Source organism: Lithobates pipiens, unplaced genomic scaffold (genome assembly GCF_037356315.1).
Source record: "Lithobates pipiens isolate NorthernLeopardFrog02 unplaced genomic scaffold, aLitPip1_a1.2 Scaffold_19, whole genome shotgun sequence".
Taxonomy (NCBI): Eukaryota; Metazoa; Chordata; class Amphibia; order Anura; family Ranidae; genus Lithobates; species Lithobates pipiens.
Window position 1 is genome coordinate 139,350,147 of NW_027507764.1, and position 11,059 is coordinate 139,361,205.

The window sequence follows — 11,059 nt, forward strand, 5'->3', positions numbered from 1 at the left end:
TTTGCCTGAAATGGCCAGATCTTTTGCCAGAGACATCCTATGCCTTCCACTTAGTCAGGTACAGGGGAGCTGAAACTCATGCTGGGGGGCAAAGGAAGGAGATATGTGCCCACAGAACCTCTGGGAGATCCCTCAGTACCCAGGAGACTCCTTGCTGGGTAAAAAGACCTTCCCTAGCCATTGGGGGCCCCCTAAGAAGGGACTGAGCCCTTGCTGGTCTAGCAGCCCTTCCCAACTTGTGTCCAGCTCTCAAGTTGGGGCGGTCTGACAAAAACAAAGTTTCGCTGCTGGGAAACAAAGAACTGAGGTGCAGGGGTCTTTTAAACTCATGTGTTGCTTGTGTTTCCTGTCAGGTGGACCAGTCATCTCAGGCTGTGCTGCCCTGGAAGATGACTAGAGAAAACATTTTGCAAAGGGGTCAAAACTAAAATTTGTCATTAAAATGCAAGTTTAAAAGTTTGACATAAGATTCTGGCGGTTTATGCCATCTCATTGTCAAAATAAACCTACCATTAAAATTATAGACTGATCATTTATCAGTGGGCAAAGGTACAAAATCGAGCATATTTTGTTTAGAATATAAACACACATTAAAATTCATAATTTCATGTACTCCATCAAAAGATACACAACCTTATTCTGCTCTTCATCCATGCTAAGAAATGCATAGTATTTCTGCAATGCGTTTAATCTTGCTTAAACAAGGACAACAATACCATTTATTTAATAAAAGTGTTTATTAAAAATAGTACAAAAAAAATTCACAGAACCAGCCTGCTTTGCACATTAAAAAAGTTCATTAAAAAGCCACCACTGGCAGTTAATTTCAAGTAACTGCATCTTGAAGTCTGGGCCTTAAAAGCTCCAATAAGTTACTTTGAATACTGCACAAGTCTCCATTTGCACTTTTACCTGCTCCAGAAATTACCTGTTAGACAAAGAATATAGTTAAAATATATAACTTCACTTTGTTGATACAGTTGAGTACTGCCCATCATTACAAAAAAGTTACGCCCAGGAAACTATAAAATCAAAGGGCATTACCAATGATCTGAAGGAAAAACCCCACATGTATGGACCAAAACTTACCTTTTAGATATAGGCATTTATTGCAACTAAAGCAGGCACCCTTAATGTAGATGCCCCTTGTAAATATCCCTGTAAAAGAGTCAAATCCCAACAGGAGCCACCTGCACTGAAAATGTTAATTGCCAACTAGGTTCAGTGGCAGATTCAATGCCTCATTACTCAGTCACAGCTCAGAGGGGCTGCAAGGACCCTGCTGGCATGTCTGATCACTCTAGCTTCCAAAACCTTCAATACAGGATTAGGGTCTCCACTGTAGGCTCTACCCCAAGCAGCTTCATGCAGATACTGCCTGGTCTGAAGCCCCCTAGACATCATGGGCAACTAACCCTTTCAATGCACAATGGGCTTCAGTTGAAGGGTTGCCCCTTTCAATGGCGTTAGGCTTTAACAGCCCACTAAAATGGTTACATCAGTGCATTGGGATGCCAACACCACAATCCAACATAAGCATGCATAATTCCTGCACACCACAACATAGGTTTAGTGCACTGCATTGTGGTATTCAAATGAACAGCACAATATGACATGCAATGCTTTAACTCACATGTCACATTCATATGAATGGGTCTTTGCTCCTTTTCCTGTCCTAGAGCAAAAAACCACTTGTGAACAACCCCCTTTAGAAGCCAACATTAAAGACATTTTAGGAGCTTCCCTCTGGACATTAAATGAAGCTTGTGGACTAGATACAAGAGCTCCCCTTTACAAATTTGGTAAAGTAGATGTCTAAATACTCAAAATTACAAGGGTGGCAGACACTTCCAGGGTTTAAAAAAACAACACAACAGAGAACCCTACCTCTGCCCCTCCAAATACTTGATAATTCTGGTTGCCTGAGGTCAATTAACCAAAATGTCATACTAGTAAACAAAAGAATCATCTAGAGATCTTAAGCATGACCCAACCACCCCTGCTTTTCTCCATTGGGGGTGGGGAGGAATGAATCTACTTCATCTGGATGGTCCAATCAGCTGCCTGAAAAACCCAACAGCACAGGTGAAACCAACCTTTAAAGTGGCACTAGCAGTCTGATTAGAGCTTGTTTCCTCTTGTGAACAAGCCTGTCAAAAAATTGACATACTGGAGGTCTGTATATTGAGAGGCTTTTACCAACTGCCCTTAAAAGCAGAGTTCTACCCAATAGTGGAACTTTCACTGATTTGTCTTTCCCCCTGCTTTAATGTGTTCGCTGAGCTGAACCAGATGTAAACACTAGAGTAACCCGGTAAAGAGTTAAGAAGCCTTTAACAAATGTATATTTAAATGTGTTAACAGCCATCTTGAATGCACTGTGCAAGTAATGGAGGTCAACAGTGATATCCATATATAAAAAAAAAAAAAAAAATTCAAGGCATGAACCCCTTCAGGACACTACAAAACAGTGGCTTAGTGGGAAAGGGGGAAAAAAAAAAAAAAAAAAAAAAAAAAAAAAAAAGTGTTCACTGGGGTTTTAGTTACCTGTAGCATCCTGCAAGATTTCAGAATTTTGTACCGCTTGAGTATTGTGTGCATTGTTTCACTTGTTGAAACGAAGTTCAGTCTTTGTCAGACTGCTTGTCCACTTTTCAAACCACAATGCTGAAAAGTCCAGCAAGAGAAAAACCTTACTTTAGAGTCTTACAAAACAATGTTGCACAAAGTTAGAAATTACACATTTAAAAACAAAGAAGTTTTACATTAATGCTCATAGAAACTATACTGTTAACTGGTGTTAATAGAAAGAAAACAGATCTTACCTAAAGTTTAACTGAAGCTTAGCACTACTTTGCTCTACCCCCTCAGCTTTCGTTGTCCTCCTTAAATCTAGTGTAGTAAAACCTTTATCCAGAACTTTAGCTCAGTGATAAAACGACTGAGCTTAGAGGCGGCACCCATTGCTTCTCTTGCACTAGACCTGTGTCCCTGGGTAGAGTCCCTTGCTGGGTAGATAGCTCCTTTACTTGCCATGGATGAAGCAGCTGCATCTAAGAGATCTGAACAGGTGCCTCTCCTTTGTAGAGATAGCCCTTGTCATCTAGGTTCTTTTCTCCTCACAACTTGCAAAAACACACATTAACACTTAAATCTTTATTTTACATAACACTTTGTACTACACCTTTCCTTGATACAAATTCAATACATACAGCTAGAAAGAGACGAGCATTTCCTTTCGAATTTTTTTTATTAAATGAAAGTGTACAACAGCTTGAACTATACACACACTGAAATTTAAAATGAAAATAAGAAAGTTTAAAAAAAAAAAGTCTCATATTACACCATGATCCTGGCTAGTTGCTTTGACTGTTCATAAATCTTATAAAAGTGTCACGTTACCTGCAACTTAAATTGAACATTATCAAAAAGGAATGCTGTTGCACTCTTTACAAATGACCACTACAAATAAACATTTAAAAACCTAAAAACTGTCTCAAAAGGCATATTTTACAGTCCTTCCTCCATTGTAAAGGTAATGTACTTAAATATATCCATTCCATTCACAAAATGGCTCTCTGTATCTGCTCTGGTGTCTTCTGTCATATCACTGCATGTTCTACGCATGACTGAGATAATGACTCCTTAACTTTGTAATCTCGATAACCTGCAGCTGTGTTACCTCTGGGCTCTCATCCTCTCCTATTTATACAGTGAAGCCTGTTTCAACAGAAGTAAAGAGTAAAAATAGGTTATGATGATATCCAGCTAGCCAGTTTAAAGACAATACTATCCTGATAAGCTTAACCTGTAGCTAAAGAACTTTTGTATTAAAAATATGAGGAAAGCAATGGGTGCAGAATATGCTTTGTTCACTTACCCAGAAGGAACCAAGTGGAATTAATAGCGATTTCTTCCTCCTCCATATCCGCCACCAGCACTCCCTCCACTGCCAGGGCCATAGTTGCCTAGAGGAAAAAAAAAAAAAGAAGTTTTAAAAACCCTGACCTACACATTCAGAGCCATATCAACTGACTATTTTCAAATGCTACTGCAAAGTGATTGGATGTATGATGAAGTGCATTTCAGTAATGAATTCAAAAACCTGTCAAGTCTAGATACAATAGGTGTTTGAAGACAATGGGTGTTACCATCTGAGGAGAAATGCAGTCATTTCGCCACAGGAAGTTGGGAGTTTTATCTAGAAGCTGTGTGCGCAATTCTATTCTCGCCCATTTTATTCTACACTTTCAAGCTAGGGTCACTTCTGTAGAAGACCGAACTGGTTGGAGCCACACCAAGCAGTGATGGTCTCTTCCCCTTATCCAAAAAATGTGATTACAACGTACTTAGAGGGATGTGTGGAAAGCCAACATCTGCTTTTCAGCCAGGGGAAAAAAATAAAAAACCCCACACGCATAGCACTCCACTAGGTCAAATTAAACCCCTGAAGTGTGTATGAAAAGACCTTTATACTCCGTTCACATCTAAGCACTCTGCTATAAGCCTCAACCACACAAGACAAATTACAGTGGTCCCTGTTCACATCCGAGTGTTCCGTCACCAAAACCACACAAGTACATGCATGAGCAGATTACAGTTTTACTGCTCTTAACATTGCAGAAGTTTTGAACTTCAAAAAAGGTCAAAGACATCAGAAGAGAGCCTACATGTGAATGGAGCTTTAATGAAAAATTAAGGCTGACCATACATTAAATTTTCCTTTAGATTTACCAAGCCATACAATATTGGAGGTCAGACCTAAAAACACTTTCAATTTGTATGTAATCAGGCAGGCCCTGGCACCATTAGTTAAAGCTAAAGGAAATTTAATTTAAATATTGTATGGTGAGCTTAATGTGTACTATGCAACACCCAAAGGCCTACGACTACCAATTCTACCTCCACCATATGGTCCTCCCATACTTCTGCTGCCTCCAAAGTTTCCTCCACTCTTCATAGGGCCATAGTTAGAAGACTGCTGATTGTAGTTTCCAAATTCATTGTAGTTTCCTCCTCCTCCATAGTTACCTGTAGCAACAGATTCATTTGAAGAGTTCACTATACAAAAGAGATAAAGAAAATATTCTCAGCCAAGTCATAAGATTTGAAAAATTGCAACCACATTTCTGGGGAAAAAAAAAAAAAAAAAAAAGTGTTCTATATAAAGTTTTGGGAATGGACCCCATTGTCTTATAATGTAAGAATGCATAACTGCTCTTACCTCCTCCGTAGTTGTCATATCCGCCACCATATCCACCACCTTGATTGCCATAACCAGGACCACCACCATAACCACCACGGCCACCACCATAACCACCAGGTCCACCTCCAAAGTTCCCACCTGCAGAAGACAGGAAGCCCATAAGCCTATATTATAACAAGCATAGACATACCAAGGACAGCAATTGCAGTGCATATTAGCCACAGTTTAACCAACCCTTAGACCCCTTTCACACTGAAGACCACCCCACACTAGCAGTAAGGCACTGCTCCTTTTTAAGCCCGAAGGGGTCAAGGAGTTAAGAGCACCTAAAAAGCAGCTGCCGAAGCACATTGGAGCCATGGTTTAGGACTGCACCAGAGACACTGCTTGCAGGACTTCTGACACACTATGGCAGTTTACAGGTACTTTAGCGCAAAAGGGGTCTCAAGATGTCAACTGATGCAGATGTTTAGAAGACAGTGGCAGATATTGTTGCCGATTTTGCCCCCCCCCCCCCCCCCTCATCTCAAAAGCGAATAGACTGCTGTCACACTGGGGTGTTTTTCCAGGTGCTTTGGAGTGGGCATGGGGGAGAAAGTGCCTGCAAAAAATGGCTCCCTGCAGTTTGTGAAAGCCCAAGTGCTTTCACACTGAGAATGCGCTGGCAGGATGTAAAAAAGTAATGCAAGCAGCATCTTTGGAGCCATGTATGCTGCTCCTCCACCACTCCTGCCCATTGAAATGAATACCGCTGCTGAAGCGCCTGCAAAGCGATTTGGCAGCTGTGCTACATGGGGGTATTTAAACCCTTCATAAGCCGCTAGTTGGGTTATAAGCACACTGCTAGCAGCCAAATAGCGTTGCTAAAATGGAAAAGCACTGCTAAAACTAGCAGCGTTTTACTGCCAACGCCTACCTGCTCCAGTGTGAAAGCGGCCTTGATAAGGAAAATGTTACATTTAAACATCTATTAAACAAACCTCCAATCAGTTCACTTATATGTATAAAGTGAAAAAATTTTACACAAAAATAGATCAAAACTTGGGAAAAAACCCAATTTTATTATTTTTATTTGTGTATTTTTTACCAAATTGCATTTGAAAACCGACGTTCAAATGCCGTGTGACAATATATTGCAACAACTGCCATTTTATTCCCTAGGGTCTCTGCTAAAATATATAAATTTGGGAGTTCCAAGTGATTTTCTAGCAGAAAACAGGATTTTCACTTGTAAGCGATAAGTGAGAAAAGATTTAGTCTTTAAATAGTTAAACTGAGAACTCCTACACAGTTCAGTCCATTGATAAGTATAAACATTGCATCTCTAGCTTCTCAGACTTGGCAGGCTGCCCAGAGAGGAGACACAAGTCTCTCCATGGAAGACTTCAGGCAACTTGCATTAACTTATTACAGAAGTTATTTGCAAGTTGCACTGAAGTTTAATAGGCTTTTTTTTTTTTATCAGCACAACTGACCAACCTCTAGTCTTAACTGTCAAGACTTATAGGTCATAACCCTGTAAACAAAATTGGGCTATACAAGACTCAATATATAGCAGCAGAAATAAACCCTCCCAATAGACAGTATCTGCATAATAAGACCCCTTTCACACTGGGGGACTTTAGCACTAAAAATAGCACCTGTAAAGTGCTTCTCAAGCTGTGCACTTACAGGAATAGAAAAATTCCTGCAAGCAGCATCTTTGCTGCAGTGTATTACCACACCACCCCTTGAAATGAATGGCCAGCACCTACAGACACCACTAACCCCTTCAGCTGATAGCAGGGGGTTAAAAGCCACTTTACCGCTAATGCCCCAGTGTGAAAGGAGTCTTAAAAGCAACGGGATAGGAATATCAAGTCTCTGTATCAAATAGTGTGACCCTAAAACCAAACAGCACTAGTAGGTTAACTGACCCCATTTGTGGTTGGGAGACTGAGACAATTAGATTTACATTCTATGAGAGCCTTTAATCAGGGGTGTCTGAAGCACCTTTTTTAATAACTTACCTCCTTGGCCACCACCATATCCATTGTATCCATCCCCATATCCTCGTCCCCCACCATAGCCATCTGTTTAAAAGTACAAAAAAAAAAAAAAGGTTATCTTCAATGAAGACACACAGACACAGAGACAAACACATGGCATGCCATTTACCTGAGCCTCCTCTGAAGTTGCTTCCAGGTCCTGGTCCAAAGTTTCCACCACCGCGTGAATCACTAAAGCCAAAATTGCCTAGAAAAAAAAAAAAAAAAAACCGAAGAGCATATAGCATATTTAAGGACATCAAAACATAGGGCAGCTGTAATAGCAATTGGGAATCTAATGCTCACCTCCTCCTCCCCTGCTAGTCCTTGTGCTCTGTACTTCGTGCATTTCTTGTCTCGATAAAGCTTTTCTGACTTCTGCGTTGTGTCCATTTATAGTGTGATATTTTTGCACTAAGGAAGAAAGGACAGAGTCAAACATTCAAAATACCTGCTTTTTGCCTTCATACACAGATACATTATAGGAAACCTAGATTACGCTACAAAAAAATATAAAAACACTTACAAACAATTTTGTCAACTGGATCATGATCATCAAATGTTACGAAACCAAAGCCCCTCTTTTTGCCAGATTGTTTGTCTGTGATGATTTCTATGCTGTCAATTTTTCCATACTCCTGGAAGTATTCCCTAAGGTGATGCTCTTCTGTATCTTCTTTGATACCACCAACAAAGAGTTTCTTAACTGTAACATGGGCACCAGGCTTAGCCGATTCCTGAAATTTAAAAAGGAAGTGTAAATCTTTATCACACTTGTTTACATTTCCCAACAGCTCTGAAGACAATGCAGCTGTTAAGTGGTAGAAGCCATTTAAATGGGGTTGGTGCAACAAAAGCATTACCTCTCTGGCTACAGCACGCTTCGGCTCCACGACTCTGCCGTCAATAGAATGTGGGCGAGCTGACATTGCTGCATCTACTTCATTCATGGATGAAAAGGTTACAAATCCAAAACCCCTGGATCTTTTGCTTTGTGGGTCCCTCATGACCTAGGAGGAAAAAAACAGCACCACTTTGTAAAAAGGCACACGACACCACATTTCCACTTCTGGAATAATTTTTTATATATATATATATATATATATATATATATATATATATATATATATATACACACACACACACACACACATACACATACATATACACACATATATATATATATATACACACAGTGGGAGCAATTTATGCTCATTAACCTTGTCTGTAATGTTCACATATCAAATGTAAAAACTGGATTTACATGGTCTGTGCCAACAAAGGATTGGGGGGTCAAGCCCTGGTTCAAAGCAGCTTTGAAACATGTTATTCTAGCATGATTTCAAAGCTGCAGATCACCGATTTGCAGCTCTGACATCATTGTTGAGAAGTCTACACAAGTCACCAATGAAAGAAAAAGGCACAGGAACCTTTCAATGTTGCTGCAGCACGAGTTGGCAAACAATTTGAACGGTTGCATTGCCAGAAACTGGGTGCGACTTGAATTGGATTTAGAACTGTCGTGTTGCACTGTTGTAAATTAAGAATTCTGTTTCCAAGTTGCATATTGGAAGCGGTCGGTCTACAGGGTCCTAGTATAAACCTTGGTGTCAGGAGTTTAATATTACAAAAAAAAAAGAAAAAAAAAAAAAAAAAGTCCAGTTTCCCCACATCTACTCACCACACAGTCTGTCAGCTTCCCCCATTGTTCGTAGTATTTCCTCAGACTCTCTTCTGTTGTTTCAAAGCTGAGTCCTCCAATGAAAAGCTTCCTGAACTGCTCCTTTTCCCTCTGCAAGAACACAAAGATGGCAACAATGAAATATATTTTTTACACAGATGAGCTCTTTTTATTGGGGCAGAAAAATCTCTCAATACAGTCCAACCTAAACACAAAGGAACCATCGAATAATTTTCCAGTCTAAGGTAAGCCCTGCTAGAACCAACTATGACTACAACACATGGTACATTAGTGTGATGGACAATGGGATGCGTTAACTCAGATCTGAGGGAAAGAAATTGCTCAGAGAACCCCAAGCAACCCCTAGAGATCCATGGAACCCCAAGCAACCCCGGCATGAGTCATACTAATATTAGAAGAGCTGGTAACGGGACTCCTTATTGGAGTGTTCTGTATCCGGAGCCGGTTAGCAATGTTTATAGACAATGATTGCATCATTCCAGAAGGCAGCTCACCAATTACTCCATCTTATAAACTTCTGATACAAGAACTGTGCTTCCATTAAGTAAAATGAAAAGTAGGCACTGATCGGCTGCAATGCACAGTGCTGCAAAATGTGCATGATCATATGAAGCCGATCGCGCCATACACTCAGCATAGAGCACACATGTTTATCATGTAGTGATAATTGCCAATAAGGCGCCCAATCTCCGTGTCCCCCTGGTAACATGGAGGGGGAGGGGGTGCTCGCGGCCATCTCAGCCTCTCACTGCAGAACAGAGACAAGATGGCGGCCAAGAAGAGAGCAGAGCCGCCATTACAGGAGCCAAGCCGCCCCCCCCCCTCCTCTCCCAGTACAGGGGAACACATCTCCCACTAAACAATGGCCGGGCCCCCAGGCCGCACGTGGTCTCCTCCCCGCCCGCCATTCATACAGCCGGTCTCCCCCTCCCGCACACACCCGGAACAAAGCACCGACCGGCCACCCTCATACACCCTCCGCCTCACTCACCTCCATGTTGTCCGGACACACCGACCTCCGAGATGCTAGAATGGAATATACGGAAGGACAACTCTCCCCGTGTGCACTCCGGACGCCGGCTCGATGGTAATGGCGAAAGCACAACCCCGCTTCTTCTAGAAGATTCCCTCGCTAGATGTTGGCTACGCCTCTTTACGTCAATAGAAAGCGTGGGCTCAGCCAATGGCGGGCGGAGGGCGGTACCCGAGACGCTGGTGGTTAGCGTAACCCGAGCTGCGTTGTCATGGCGGCGTCTCTTTAGAAAGACAATGGCGCTCGGCGGGGGGCGGGCCAATGTTCGCAAAGGAGTCTGCAGTGAATAGAGGATGGGAGCTGCGTAGGCGGAGGCGAGCTTTGTGAATACGGCTACGCCCTTCCCGTGGACATGAAACGAATGCAGAGGGGGTGCTGGGGAAGGGAGCAGACGCGAGGGATTGTGGGAGATTTCATTCTATTGTCTGCTGTGCCGCTTTCTTCTTCTATGGGAGGGAAATGTACATTGGGTGCGGGGGGTTTCCATCTGGGGACAATACAATTCTGAGCTCAACACACCATCTTGCAGTAAAATCTCTAGTAAGGCCTCATGCACACTGCCGTAAAAAAAGACCACGTGTTCTACTGATCTGAATCTAGAGGCATTGTTCTCTATGGGAGCCATACACACAGCTACAAAAAGATCAGAAATACAGTGATCAGTACACAAAACACAGTGATCAGTACACAGAAGTTCTTTTGCATTCATATCTGCCTTCATGCGAGATTACACAAGGTCTTAATGGCTTCAGGACCGTGATCTGACATATGGCGGCATATCCGTGATCTGACACTTCACACGTGTGCTTCTGTTGGCTCGCTTACACACAGAAGAGGACAATAGGCGGGGGCATGGTACCCGATGTCCTCCGGCACATGCTGATCATTAGCCAGAGAGACACAACTGCAATCTGCCTATGTAAATAAGACACATTATGCCATGTACACAACTCTGGAGTTTTCAACAGCAAAGGTCCAACGAAACAAATCCGTCGGGACAATTCGACCGTGTGGGCTTCATAGGACCCTTGTTGTCGAAAAATCAGATGGACTTTAGATTTAAAAGATGTTTCAAATCTTTCCGATGAACT

At 41.9% G+C, this 11,059-nt stretch overlaps 1 protein-coding gene across 12 annotated transcripts; it reads right to left on the bottom strand.

The window, feature by feature from the left end:
- Positions 1-718: 718 nt before the first annotated feature.
- HNRNPA2B1 (heterogeneous nuclear ribonucleoprotein A2/B1) lies at positions 719-10,093 on the bottom strand. 12 transcript variants are annotated; one of them, XR_013277537.1, is made up of 13 exons: positions 9,927-10,093; positions 8,915-9,025; positions 8,097-8,243; positions 7,760-7,970; positions 7,540-7,647; positions 7,364-7,441; positions 7,216-7,278; positions 5,225-5,344; positions 4,903-5,061; positions 3,881-3,968; positions 2,548-2,667; positions 1,634-1,675; positions 719-928 (listed from the first exon to the last, which is right to left on the bottom strand). XR_013277537.1 is itself a non-coding variant. In XM_077491314.1 (11 exons), the coding sequence occupies exons 1-10, from the start codon at positions 9,930-9,932 to the stop codon at positions 3,901-3,903; spliced, it is 1,017 nt and encodes a 338-aa protein (XP_077347440.1). In that variant the 5' UTR covers positions 9,933-10,093; the 3' UTR covers positions 3,232-3,720; positions 3,881-3,900. The 12 variants fall into 12 exon arrangements, 8 of the variants coding, with proteins under 8 accessions (XP_077347440.1, XP_077347439.1, XP_077347438.1 ...); XR_013277538.1 differs by lacking the exon at positions 1,634-1,675 and having other exon boundaries at positions 4,927-5,061; XR_013277535.1 differs by lacking the exon at positions 1,634-1,675.
- Positions 10,094-11,059: the final 966 nt, after the last annotated feature.

Coding starts and splice junctions, on each gene's coding strand:
- HNRNPA2B1 (XM_077491311.1), bottom strand. Junction 8,244..8,914: donor GGAAGCTGACAGACTGTGTG/GTGAGTAGATGT, acceptor TTTTCCTCCTAG/GTCATGAGGGACCCACAAAG. Junction 7,971..8,096: donor AGCGTGCTGTAGCCAGAGAG/GTAATGCTTTTG, acceptor TTTAAATTTCAG/GAATCGGCTAAGCCTGGTGC.